The sequence below is a fragment of the Geotrypetes seraphini genome, chromosome 7 (assembly GCF_902459505.1).
Source record: "Geotrypetes seraphini chromosome 7, aGeoSer1.1, whole genome shotgun sequence".
Classification (NCBI taxonomy): domain Eukaryota; kingdom Metazoa; phylum Chordata; class Amphibia; order Gymnophiona; family Dermophiidae; genus Geotrypetes; species Geotrypetes seraphini.
The window spans coordinates 136,359,513-136,373,815 of NC_047090.1; the positions used below are offsets into that span (position 1 = coordinate 136,359,513).

At 45.6% G+C, this 14,303-nt stretch overlaps 1 protein-coding gene across 1 annotated transcript in view; it reads left to right on the plus strand.

Moving 5' to 3' along the window:
- Positions 1 to 3,729: 3,729 nt before the first annotated feature.
- Positions 3,730 to 14,303, plus strand: part of LOC117364275 (prostaglandin E2 receptor EP2 subtype-like) — a 35,039-nt gene continuing 24,465 nt past the window's right edge. Inside the window, exon 1 of the mRNA XM_033953307.1 lies at positions 3,730 to 4,965. Within this exon, the coding sequence (XP_033809198.1) occupies positions 4,156 to 4,965 (810 nt within the window). The 5' untranslated portion in view covers positions 3,730 to 4,155. The remainder of the gene's footprint in view (positions 4,966 to 14,303) is intronic.

Below are 14,303 nucleotides of genomic sequence, written 5' to 3' on the forward strand. Positions count from 1 at the left end.
TCTATGCAATATTTTCTTGTGCCTTTTCTTTGTGCATAAAGTTTGTTTTCCATGAATTTTTAAGGGATTACCATTGTTTTCTGTATTATTCAACTTTTTATTTATCTGACAATGGGTCGGTCCCGTTTATATCAAATAACTAAGACTGTATTGTAGTAACTTAGTAGAACAGATACTGTACTTGTTTACTTGAAAGGTCTCCTCAAACCACAATACAACATCTTCAAATGCTGCTAAACCTTCTAAAACTTCCTGTTTGGATGTGCCTATTAGACTGGACTCATTTGTTCTTTTGAAAAATTAGTTCAAAAAGATTCTCTTGTGGAAATACCTCAGATAGATAAACTAGAACACTTCGGAAACTGAAACTCTTTTTGAGTGCTTCCTCTAATGTTTCTTGTCAGCCTAAGTTGTGGTCAATGATTGTGCAGGAACCAGGTCTGATTTTCAGGGTGAAATAAATGTCATCATAACTCAGAAACAAAGACCTCAGCTGTTTAAAATTGCCTTGATTTCTAATTTGCTCTCTTCTGGTTCAGATTCAATATGTATTAATTCTATGTGCTAGGCCTTTACAAAAAAAATACCCTTCAGTATATCCTGCCCAAAAACAATAGAAAATCTGTACAGGAGCCCCTCATAATTAGATGCATTCATTCAGTATTTGTTTATTTTGAGGCTACCTGTGAATGTAGAAGTGATCAGCCAAAGGAGCAGGGAAGCCAGGACTCAAATCTTCTTTGAATGACACACAGAATTTGTCCCTTACTGTGGGAAACCATCCCCGAGGGAAGAATCAAAGTATGAATGTGCACAGCCTCTGACCCTCAAGCCCTGCATTGAAGAATACTGGTGTAGAAGGACTCAGTCAATTATACTGGTTGTAAGAAGTATGTTTTTTCAGGTCTATATTTTCTGTAGTATACATAAACCAATCTCTTAGGCCTGGCTCAATCTTCTAAATACCTGTGTTACTCATCATTCCTATGTTAAAGTTGTTGTATAACTTTTCTTATTGTTTACTACTATAAAACAATAAAAATATTGAACAAAAAAAATACATTCTCTATCTTTTATAAACATAATTCTCTGGAATTATTTCTCTTCATTTAATTTTCATCCACTTTTTCTCTTTCTTTTTATTTTCTTTCTAACCCCATAGAGCCATCAGAAGCGGCACTCTTTTGTGTATCAAACACATACTGTTAAGGAGTAAACACAGCCGCCAGCACTTCATCGGCTCTGGAGGATATGTCAACTATTAAACTTTAAATCTTTACAAAAATTCAAATTTGCACTTATCTTAGTGATATGCTGACATATATTCTCTGATATTAATCAGTAATATAGTTAGACCCGCTGCCAACATGCATGTTTCGTTTGCGGTATTTTTAAAGATATTTTCCAAAGTTTCAACATGGCCGGTTATAACGTTATGTATTTAGAAGATTGAGACAGGTGTAGAAGGACTGACATTGAGACAGACACTAAACAATGACACGGGATGGGCTTAATAATATGCATTAAACCCAGTGGTTATCAATCTTTTTGTGGTTGTGACTCCATGATTGTGGCCAAATAAAAGTCCGTGACCCCCTAGAGATGCAGAATATTGATGCATCTATGGAGAGCAGGTTTTGTGACTTAATTTGGGATTTTGACCCGCAGTTTGGGAAGCTGTGCGTTAACCATTCATCACACCTTAATGTGAGCTATGAGCTTAATAAATCTGCTATAATAAAACCCTTAGTGCGCATGCACAGTTGAAACTCCATGCGGCCATGATCCCTGATGTCACCATATGCGCAGTAGGAGCCTTCGGCGGTTTGCAACGTGCAGTGGTTTCCCCAGCAACGTAGGAGAAGCCTGTGGCGGTTTGCGAGTCTGGCGCGTGCAGCAGTTTCCTCCAGCTGAGCCTGTGGCGGTGTGCAACGCTTCCCCTATCGCTAGCCTGTGGCGGTTTTCGATGCTTTCCCTATCGCTACAAGGCCCTGCCAGAGCTGCTTCATAAAACATACCGAGCCAGGAAACGGCACCGCTGAAGCTACCACGCATGTGTACACCGCAGGCCAGCGTGCAGGGAAGGGCTACTGCTAGACAGGGGAGCAGGGAAGGGGTGCTGGTAGACAGGGGGGAGGTAAAAGGAAGGAAGAAGGGAAGACAGGGGGAGAGAGACAGAAAGAAAGAAATGCCTAAGTCTACACATCTATTCTAGCACCCGTTAATGTAACCGGCTAAAAACCTAGTAAAGAATAAAAGGGTTTATTTTAATGCATGTTAGTAAATCTAGCCCTTAGATGTAAGTCCTGAGGGACAGAGAAATATCTGCTGCACCTGATGGTAACTGGCCTTGAGTTACCAATGAAAAAATATGAGCTGAATCCATGAAAATATGTCCTATATTCCTATGCAAGTGGCCAAAGTAAGAGAGCCATCTTACAACAATCTTCCTATTGATTGTTACATGATGTTAAATCAAGCACTCAAGTATTCACAGAGTCAGCTTAATACACAGCAAAAAGTCTTAATGTGCATATAATATAATATCTATATGAGGTATCAGACTGCCCAACAAACAGCATAGTTTGAAGGAATTAATTCTTCATTTGCCCCGTGGTACCTCCTCCTCGTTTTTTTTCTTTTTCTTTTCAATTCTAATTATTTGCCCTACTTATTTCTTTTATAGTCTATAATTTTGCATATTTCATTATTTGAAAGTACTTAGCTTTCAGCCTTGCATTCGGTGGTTCGGGGGTATGAATGCAAGGCTGAAGGCGTTCGGGGGTATGAATGCAAGGCTGAAAGCTAAGTACTTTCAAATAATGATAATATGCAAAATTATAGACTACAAAAGAAATAAGTAGGGCAAATAATTAGAATTGAAAAGAAAAGAAAAAGAAAAAAAATTATTAACGGCATCCTTCCTTCCCTAATCCCACTTTCTTTCAACTCCTCGTGCCCTGACTCCACCAGGACCACCCATAAATTAAAACTATCCTTCCCCTCCCTACATGGTATTCTCCACGCAGGTAAACTGGGAAAATCACATCTTTTCAAAATCACAGGTCTCTGGAATGACCTTATTATCCCGCTGCGGAACCTGAGCTCCCTCCATTTATTCCGCAAGCAACTAAAAACCTGGCTCTTCTCTGACATGTAATTTCTTTTCCCTTACTTTTCCCCTCGATTTATAAACTTATGTAAACCTTTTCCTACCCTTTCTCATTTTTAAGTTCTTGTAAACCGTGCCGAGCTCTACTTCCGTGGAGATGATGCGGTATATAAACTTAAGGTTAGTTTAGTTAGTTAGAGGAGGAGGAGGTACCACGGGGCAAATGAAGAATTAATCCCTTCAAACTATGCTGTTTGTTGGGCAGTCTGATACCCCTAAGGACCTCATATAGATATTATATTATATGCACATTAAGACTTTTTGCTGACTCTGTGAATACTTGAGTGCTTGATTTAACAAAGTAAGAGAGAGCATCACTTGCTTTTCCACCTTGAAATTACACAGATGTTAGTACTAACTTAGGCTACAGTTACCAGAATAATTAGATGAATGAAAATGGAGCAGCCAGGCAAGGCAGCTGTCTAGTGTGCTTGTGTGCCGGGGTCATGAATTGAATGAATAAGGTACTTGCGGTTGCGCCTAACCTTTTTGCTAAGGGCCCTCGAAGATGTGAAATCTTCCTTCACATCACAACACGTAGGCGGAGCGAAATCCCACATGTGGTTCACTTCTCAGTCCTATGTAGCTGGTGCACATCTGTGTCAGCGCCTTTATGCTCTTCCTTGGAACTGGAAGCGCTTCCACCATCTATTTATTTCTCGGTTCCGCGTAATAAGGGAGTTCCCGGCCTCTTTGCACTTCCTTTTTTTTCCCCCCTTACTCCACGCGTTCACGGGGGCGTGTCGGCTGATGTCAGAGCCCTCGTTGTTGGCCGTCGGTGCTCCCTCTCGGCACCCTGCCAACCCGCCACTCGCTCAGTCCCATTGACTGATGCGGCTGGAGCGGACCATGAGTCCCTCCCGATCCCCCTCTCTCGGCGTGCGCTCACGCCCTCCTCCCCGGGCACAGTAGTGAACTCTCCCAGGGAAGAGCGGAGAGCAGTCTCGCGCCACCACCTTCCATCCCCCTCCCCCCCAGCCAGCATGGGTATCCGCGCGCTCGCGCAGCCCAACCGCACCTACGGCGACACGTGCGCGGACGGCAGCAGCCTGGAGCCCGGCGAGAGCCCGGCCATCAGCGCCGTCATGTTCTCGGCGGGGGTGCTGGGCAACGCGCTGGCGCTGGCGCTGCTGAGCCGCCGCCGGCGCCAGCTCAGCCTCTTCCACGTGCTGGTCACCGGCCTGGTCGTCACCGACCTGCTGGGCACCTGCCTCGTCAGCCCGGTGGTGCTGGTGTCCTACGGCCGCAACCGCAGCCTGCTGGCCCTGAGCGGCGGCGGCCGCGGCCTGTGCCACTACTTCGCCTACTGCATGACCTTCTTCAGCCTGGCCACCCTGCTGCTCCTCTTCGCCATGGCCCTGGAGCGCTGCCTGGCCATCGGCCGGCCCTACTTCTACGAGCGCTTCGTCGGCCACCGGCGAGGGCTGCTCGCCTTCCCGTTCGTCTACGCCTTCTGCTTCGCCTTCTGCCTCTTCCCCGTCCTGGGCGTGGGCGAGTACGTGCAGTACTGCCCGGGCACCTGGTGCTTCATCGACATCAAGCACGCGGACCGAGCCGCGGCCTTCCCTCTGCTCTATGCCACTTTGCTGCTGGCGCTCATCGTGGCCGTCTTGTTTTGCAACGCGGTCGTCATGAGCAACCTGGTCCGGATGCACCGGAGGCAAAAGACCCGCAGGCTTGCGCCTTTGAGGGGGAGCCGGAAGGAGCGGGTGTCGGTGTCGGAAGAAATTGACCATCTGATTCTCTTGTCCCTTATGACCATCATTTTTGTCATTTGCTCTTTGCCTTTCGCGGTAAGTATCGTTTTTTTTCCCTAACCTAATGTTTCTAAGTGGTTAGATCTAGAGCAGTGGTCTCAAACCCTTTGCGGGGCCACATTTTGGATTTGTATGTACTTGAAAGGCCTCATAAAAAATAGTTAATGTCTTATTAAAGAAATTACAATTTTGCATGAGGTAAAACTCTATAGTTTATAAATTTTTCCTTTTGGCTAAGTCTTAATAATAATAATAATAATAGTGTAATTTATAGCTAAAGAGACATATGATAAATATACTGAGGGCCTCAAAATAGTACCTGGTGGGCCGCATGTGGCCCCTGGGCTGCGAGTTTGAGACCACTGACTAGAGATTTGGGGGCTTAGCGGCAATCGATCGACGGGGAGACTTTAGGGAACTTGTGGGCCATTGGAACCTTAACCTTTGAACAAACTACGAAATGCACTTGAGTTAGATAAACAGGAAATATAGTAACTTAAGCACACCCGCATTTTTTTGTGTCCTGTGTGGTCCTGGCAGAAAAGGTTTATTTGTACGGTGATGCTAAGTTAAAATGGCTCACAGTTTTCTTTGTTTAATAGCTCTTTTTAGAAGAAATTTGTAATTGCTCAATGTACAAACTTTTATTTGACTGGATGGTTCACTAAAGCCCAGTAGCAAAGTTTCCATTTACAGGAACTTTCACAACCAAATGTTGTAAAAAAAACAAAAATCAGGGCAATGTAATCAAAAGAAATTTAATAAAATGTACAGAACAGTGAATTCAAGGGGGGGGGGGCCCTGGAGGTTCTGGGTGGGGGGTCCTTCTCTTGAGATGGTCCTGCCCTGGATGTGCGGCTGCCAAAGAGATGCAGCGGGAAAAGCAGACCCGAAAAGGAGCAGACAGCAACAGCTCTGTGCCAGTGCCTGAGGCAGGAGTGACATGTGGAAGCTCCATTTCAGTGATCAGAATGGAGGCAGGTATTGGTAACTCGGTGCCACTTGTCGCAGCAGGACTGCAAAGCCACACTGTAAACAGGAGTTGTGATCGGGAAATGCATTCTTCCTTAAGAGGGACTTAAGCGGAGATGTGACTTCTTTTGGTTTAAACAAATGGGACAATTACTTCGTGTGACGGAGAAATGCATACGCAGGGTGCCGAATAAGAAACTATGTGGGAGCTGGAGTAGGGGGGCAATGGGAGAGAAAGCAGCTGGATCATCAGGTAACTGATATGGGCAGTTACCGAAGGTTTGGAGACAGACTCAAAGATGTGAATCTGTATAGTATACTTTGGAAGAAAGGCAGGCGAGGGGAGATTTGATAGACATTTAAAATACCTCTGTGGCATAAATGCAGAGGAGGCAAATTGAAAGGAAGGGGAATGAGAGAACATAGGATGAAGGTAACAGGAGATAGATTCAGTTTACAATACATTGAATAGTACACTTCTCCCTCCCTATTCGCAGGGGTTAGAGGCAGAGCTGGCCCGCGAATAGGGAAAATTCACAAATAACTTTTGGGCCAGCTCTGACCCACCCCTGGACCTTACCTGGTGGTCTAGCAGTAACGCGGGGACAGGAACTCTCTGTTGTAGTCTCGTGAGACCGCAGGAATTCACAGCACGGCTCTGCACGGGGCAGGAGTGTAGGAAGATCGCTCCTGCTCCGCATCACCGCTAGACCACCAGATAAGGTCCGTGCTCCTGGGGTGGCTGCTCGCCTCCGATCACCTCCCTCCTTCTCCGATTGCCCCCCTTCTCCTCCAATCGCCCCCCTCCTCCTCCGATCACCCCCCTTCTCCTCTGATTGCCTCCCTCCTCCGATCGCCCCCCATCTCTTACGATCGCCTCCCTCCTTGCCCCGATCCAAGTCCAGGGGCCGTTTTTTCGATTCTCAGGGGAGGGGAGCTGGGGAGGGAAAAAAAACACACAAATAATCGAAACCGTGAATAGGGAGGGGGAAGTGTAATCAGGTATTCTAATTATTTTCCTTATCACGTCAGGCTCACAATCTAACTGTGGTACCTGGATGAACAGACGATGAGCAATATGGTCTTTATCTGCCATCATTTTCTGTGTAGTTTTCTAAATCATTTCTGTGAGCCCTTTACTTGTGGATGTAGATGTTAATAAAATTTTATGTCTGATATTTCACTGTAGATACACACATCCACTTACCCAGGCTGAGCAGAGGTGTTTTTAGGGGCAGGGATGGAAAGGAGTTTGCATTTACATCATTACATCCACACTTTTGATCATTTGTCTCTATGTGCATAAAAAGACTCCAGAAAACTAGTGTGTGCCGAAGAGCAGGTAGGTATAAATGTAGGTGCACGCATTCCTTGGGGTCATTTTCAAAGAGTAAGAGTGCCAGATTTTTGTAACAGAAGTTCACTGAAGCCCTCACAGAGTATGTGAGCCACATTATACAGTTACCCCAGGAGGATCAATTTCAGAACAGGATGCCTACAAATATTTCAAAAAAGCACCTAGGGGCTGATTCTATAAACGGTGCCTAATTTAACCCCCCCCCCCCCACACACACACACCCCTTTCTATGAAGCCATATTAGTAGTTTTTATCACTAGCCACGGTGGTAAAAGTTCCAATGCTCATAGGAATTCTATGAGTGTCAAAACTTCTACTGCCATGGCCAGCAATAAAAAACGCTAATGCAGCTTCATAAAATAGGGGGTTAATTGGCAAAATATTCTTAATAGCTTTAATAATTGGTAAAAAATAATAAAAATAATTAGTCGCCTATCATATGTTGCTTAGAGGCACCTAGGCCCTGATTCTCCAAAGTGCATCCCGATTTTAGGCAGCTGTAGGCGTCCTACAGCTGTCTAATCAGCCACTCGGGATGCACGTTTTAAAAAAAAAAATGCTCCCCAGGCAAGCCTGAAGGCGCCTCCGGGAGCCTAGGGAGACCCGCAAGATGCCTAAGCTCGTCTAAGGGCCTTAGGCGGGCCTTAGGCTGAACCTAGGCGGCCCTACGCGTCTCCCTAGTAGAGGAGACGCCCCCCCCCCCCCCGACACTACCGACCGCCCCCCCCCCCGACATTACCGATCTCCCCCCCACCCGACAATATCGATAGCTGGCAGGAGGGTGCCCAATCCCTCCTGCCCGAAGACGCACCCCCCTCCCCGGCGCTAACAACCCCCAAACCTCCACTCCACCAAACCTGTTCTTAGATGGGTCTTGCACGTCTTGAGCCGGCAGGCACGCCTCGTCGAAATGAAGCGGGCCCGCCCCTTCCCGGCCCATCCCGCCGAAGCCTAAGGCCTGATTGGCCCAGGCTCTAGAAGCCTGGACCAATCAGGCCTTAGGCATAGCGGGTTCGCCCATCCCCACTTAATCTAAGGCCTGATTGGCCCCCTGATTGGGGGCGGTCGGTAGTGTGGGGGGTGCGTTTTCGGGCAGAGGGTTTGGGCACCCTCCTGGTCAGGGGGCCGCGGCCCGCTATACTTATAGCGGCAGAGAGATCCCTTGCCGCGATAAGTGTAGCGGGCCGTGTCAAATCTAACCTGTTTCTCTAACCCGCGTCTGTAACATGGACGCCGGTTACAGAATCGGGGTTTAGTGTAGGCCGATTCTGAATAGGACGCCTCTCCCGGGCGTCCTATTCAGAATCAGGGCCTAGGTGTCTTGCGGGCCTCGCCTTCAATATAGACGGCCTGCCTGGGGAGCATTTTTTTTTAAAAAACGTGCATCCCGATTGGCTGATTAGACAGCTGTAGGATGCCTACAGCTGCCTAAAATCGGGACGCACTTTTAGAGAATCAGGCCCCTAATGCCTAAGTGGGCTTTCTATGGGTGGAGTGTGACTTAGGTGCCATTAAGCATGATTTTTCAAAAACTTAGGCACCTGAAATGTAGACCTTTAAAACCCTAGCCTACATTTCAGGTGCCTAACCCCAACTTTTACAAAACCGTAGCACAGTTTTTAGTGCCGGCCATAGCAGTAACGGCTCTACTCTCATAGAATTCCTATGAACATAAGAACTGTTACCACCACGGCTGGTACTAAAAACCGTGCTAGGGTGTTGCAAAAGGGATGGGGTAAGTTTTTACATAGACGCCGGTAACCTCAATTCTGTAAACGGAGCCTAAGCGTGATTAACACACGACCTGCACCATTTTTCTAGGTGCCAGCCAATTTAGGCACCATTTATAGAATCTGCCCCCTAGGGCCTGGTTCTAATAACATCATAGGTTAGACAGCGGTCAGTGCCCTACCACCATCTAATTGTTTTAATTAATTCAGTCAGCACAGTAATTGACTGCTGATTAAAAACCAATTAAAACGCTGTTAAAAAATAGAGGCACCTCCAAAACTGGTGTTATTATCCCGACTAAAGAGGTGCTTTGCAGTGCCTATGGCCACTTTAGGCGTGGTTAACACCAGAAGTGACCTAAGACACCATTATACCCCACTATAGATGTGATTCTTATGAAAAGTAGGCACCAGAAATGTAGGCCTTTAAAACCCTGGCCTACATTTCCAGTGCCTACCTTTTACATAGTTGTGATTCTCCAAACATCGCCGTTGGGGATTGACACACAACCAGTGCCGCTTTTGTAGGTAGCCGCCAATTTCGAGAATATGGCCCCTATTTTATGCCTATCATATAAAGGCAAAAATAAACAGAACTGAAAAAGCAATCCAAAAAGTATTTCGCTATTCCACGTAAATATACTGTATAAAAGTGGAATTATGATGAACGACTGAGGACTTTCATAGATAAAGGAATATCAACAGACATTTTCAGTCACCCAATGTAACTCCATCACCAGATCTAATTGTTGGTCCAAAATCTGTTTATGTGTGAAAAGTCTCCCTAAGGCAGGGTTTGTATAATTGAATGGATAGAATGTTTTCAAGACACCTGATCAGATGAGTTTTTCCCACAATTTTATACTATCGTAAGAGAGAAGTTTTCTTCTCTGATCAGACTCTTTTTAAATGATGTTTTGTTGTAATTCATCAGTGATGTGATGATGTACCTTTTCCTCTCATAAATTTTGGACCAACTATTAAGATCTGATGATGGAATTACAAAAAATGTCTATTGATATTCCTTTATTTATGAAGGTCCTAGTCATTTATCATAACTTCACTTTTATATATTTAAAATAAAGAAATATTTTTTTTGGCTGCTATTTCAGTTGTGTTTATTAATTTGTCTTGGTTTGTGTTTTATATATTGGCATTCCTTAGCAATAGCAGCAGATGAATCCAGAGACCAATGGGGATAGCACACATCTACCAGCAGGTGGAGATAGAAAAACTGATTAACAGGTGGTCCTATTGGCTGGCACACCTCCTGCATCTTCAGTATGCTCTATCTCCCAGCAGGTGATCTTCGCTATTCAACTAGCTCCTGAATTCTGGCTGTGACTGGAAAATTATTTTCTCCTGTTGAGGTTTCTCTTCAGTGAGATGGCAATTTTATTTCTCCTGTTGAGGTTTCTCTTCAGTGAGACAGGGGTATCCGGCTGAACGGTGACGGCTTTAGGGGTTACACCTGGCCCCCCCCCCCCCCAGGTCCCTGCCTCACCCTCCCTCCAATGATAGAGGGTCTGACTGGGTCTCGATTTTTCTTCTTTCCCTTCACTGTTAAAAAAAAAAAAAAGAGAGACCACAGTGACTATTAAACAATTCTGCCCTCATAGTGCTGAGCAACCGGCATGTCCTGGCACTATCAACAAAGTTGTGAGTACAGTGGTACCTCGGTTTACGAGTGCACCAGTTTGCGAGTGTTTTGCAAGACGAGCAAAACATTCGCAAACTTGGTGCCTCATAAACCGAGCTTGCCTCGCTGTACGAGCGCCCTCCCCCCAGTGCCCGAAGATCCTCCCTCTTCTGGCGCGGCCTGGGCTGGGCGGTGCGTCGGAGATCCTCCTTCTTCTGGGCTGGGCTGGGCTGGACTGGCTTTGAGCATTTGTGCATGCTCAAAGCCTTCTGGTCTCGCTCTCTCCGAGATTGAGAGCAAGACCAGAAGGCTTTGAGCATGCACAAATGCTCAAAGCCAGTACAGCCCAGCCCAGACCAGAAGAAGGAGGATCTCCGACGCACCGCCCAGCCGCGCCAGAAGAGGGAGGATCTTCGGGCATCGGCACTGGTGCCAAGTTGGGTAAAGGGTGTCATTGACTGCTTGGGGGGGGGGGAGTAGGATCGTGGTGGAGGGGGGGGGCAACGCGAGCCGGGGGGGATGCCGGATCGCTGGGGGGTGGGGAGGGTTGGAACAGCGTCGGATTCCTCAAGGGGGGGGGAGAATGGAGCAGCGCCGGTAGCCTCGGGGGGGGGGAGGAGGTGGAACCAATCAAAGCAGTTTCCCTTACTTCCTATGGGGAAACTTGCTTTGATATACGAGCAATTTGGTTTACGAGCATGCTTCTGGAACGAATTATGCTCGTAAACCAAGGTTCCACTGTATATGTTTTATTTGCACTTCTTTTCTGGTTTCTGGTTGTGGTGGAGCTGCGGGTTCGGTATGAGTCTACAGAAGAAATATGTTTTTTATCAAACGCTATATTTTGTAGAGTTGTGGTAATGTTGACTGACAAGTAAATTTACATTTGTATGAAGTTTATTCAGTAAAGGGCTTCGGGTGTATGGATAGAGCTCCGTTGATGGAACTAGTGCCTTCCCGCGTGTTGTAGGCGCGCACTTGTTTTCATACTCTGGCAGTGACCATGTATTGAGCTTCCAAAAGTTACGTTCATGCGAGACCCCTTTTAAGTGTTACTGGTACTTGGGGCAGTAGTTTTAGTTCTTCTGGAACTAAGGGAAGTTATTCCATTTACTTCATAGTGCCTAAGATGGGGGAACTGGTCAGACAGGGGCTGGATTTCATTCTGGTAAATTAGTTTCTCAGAGTTAGACATTTCCGGAGAAAAACTGTGAGAATATTTACAATTTCTCTATGGACACCGAATTTGCACTATCTTCGCTTAGCTCTCATCGAGCAGCGCTGTCAGTTTTGGCAGATGCCATTTGGCCTAGCCACGGCACCTTGAACATTTTTGAAAATGAGGGCAGTAATGGCATTTTGGCGCAAACAGGAGATTCAGGTACTTTCTTTCTTAAACAACTGCTTGATTCAGATGTCTTCCAGCCAGGTCAATTTGTCAGACACAAACGGGTGATTTCTTTTATTTGAACTTCTTTTCTTTAATTCTTTGGATTGAATCTTCAAATTTCCAAAGAGCTCTTTTCTCCTGTACTAATTATTGGAATATCAGGGGATGTTATTCACGTAGGAGAGGAATGTGTTTCGTCCCAGAGACTGGGGCGACAGGTTACAGTCTCAGGTTTGCCTTCTTCAATCTCCAAGAACAAGAGTATTGGATTCTGTACAGGTTCTAGGATCTATGGTGGTGACTCCACTGGGAACTTTGGCTTGCTTTCACATGAGAATGCTACAGCAGTCACTTTTGTTCCAGTGGTTCCCAGTATCTCAAGGCTCCAATTGTAGTATCTAGTAGGCTCCTCAAGCATCGCTAAATATAATTTAGTGGCTCAGTGAGATTAATCTTTTCAAAGGCATGCCTCGGTCTTTGCTGGGCTGGCTCAAAGTCACCAGACATCTGTGTCTGGCTGTCGGGTTGGGGGGGCTCAGTGCCTTCAATCCTCAGCGCAAGGAGTCTGGTATTAAGAGGAGACTCAGTATTCGTTCATTCTTCTGGACTGAAGCATGGTCAGGCTACCGTTTCAGGAGTTTAAGACCATTCTTCCGGAATGACGATAAAGATCTTTTAGGACAGTGTTATGACAATGGTATTTCTCTACAGCCAGGAAAGTACGTGATGTACTCAGTTGGTGAGTAAAGTAATGGTTCTGCTTCAATGGGTGGAATCTCATCTTCCTCTTCTGTCAGCGCATCATTTTACAGGACAGGAAAATGGTTTAGATAGACTTTCTCATCACAAAATCTGAGCATGGACCATTTATTATATGTTAAAATGTACAGCGCTGTGTACGCCTTTCAGCGCTTTAGAAATAATAAATAGTAGTAGTAGTAAAATCTTCTACATCCTGGAAATTGGGAACTATTTGCTCAGGCGTTCCAGCTCTTTATATAAAGGTGAGATCTACTAGAACAAGACCTCATGGCCTTGTTTCAAAATTCAAAGCTTCCTAGCTTCTTCAGCAGTTAGAGGGGGTAGTAGCGTTGCTTCTTTTTTCGCCTCTGGTTTCTCTTTTTAAGTGTTTTCCTCTGGCTGATGATTGGATGGATTTGCCATCTCAAGCTCGCTTTTAGGGCCCAGTAATTAGAGAATCTCCGGATTGGCTGCGCCATCCTTGCTATACGGATCTGATGAGTCTTTCGATAGCTGAACTGTTGAGATTCCTAGTATCTCCGGATTTATCCACCTAGGGTCTGATCAACATGGATATTCGTCCTATTTGGTATTACAACCTAGCTTTTGAAAAGTTATGGCTGATGTGTAAGGTTTTTGCGAAGCAGGTTATTTCTTCTCTTCTCCAAGCGATACAGACGTCTTCACCTGTGGCTTATACTTCTGTTTGGAGGATTTTCCTTTCTTGGGTACTTCTCAAGATTGACACCCTTCCAGAGTTCTATGATTTATATTCTTTTTTTTTTTTTGGCACAAGCGTATTGCCAAGGGCTTAGCGTTCAATTCCCTTCAGCTTCAAGTGACAAGCTTAGCTTGTTACAAGGGCTAGGTATCTCGCTCTTCGCATACTTCTCAGCTTCATGTAGTTCAGTCCTAAAAGGAGTACAGTATATTCGTACACCTCTTAAGAAGCCCTGTCTGGAGTACAGTCTTAAGGTACTTATTCGCAGTTTACAGAAGGCTTCGTTTCAACCTTGTCTTTTGAGACTCTAAAAGGCTGCGACGTTGAACACGGTGTTTCTTGTGGCCATGGCTTCAGCTCAGCGGTTTTCTGAGTTGCAGGCCTTGTACAGCAGGGATTCTTATTTCTGATTTACAAATTCTGGGGTGTCAGTTTGGACAGTACCACAATTTCTTTCTAAGGTGGAGTCATCCTTTCTTTATGCCGTTCTCTTTTCCTACCTTCTTCCTGGGAGGAGGAATGAGGAGGCGAGCTTTTCATCACTGCATTTTTTAAAAGTGCGTAGCATTCTCCGCGATCTGTAGGTTTCTAACTACTTTTAGTCTTTGAGATCACCTCTTTTTCAAGGGATGCGACAAACGTATGGCAGCATCCAAAGCCTCCATCACTTGAAGGGTCCAGGAGGATATTCTTTACGCTTACTTGGTGGAAGAACTTCATGACCATTCAGCCAGAGCAATGGCGGCTACTTAGACTCAGTCCCCAGGTTTTTTCCTTGGAGGAGTTTTGTCATGCGGCTACTTAGTCTTCCAAGAATACTTTAT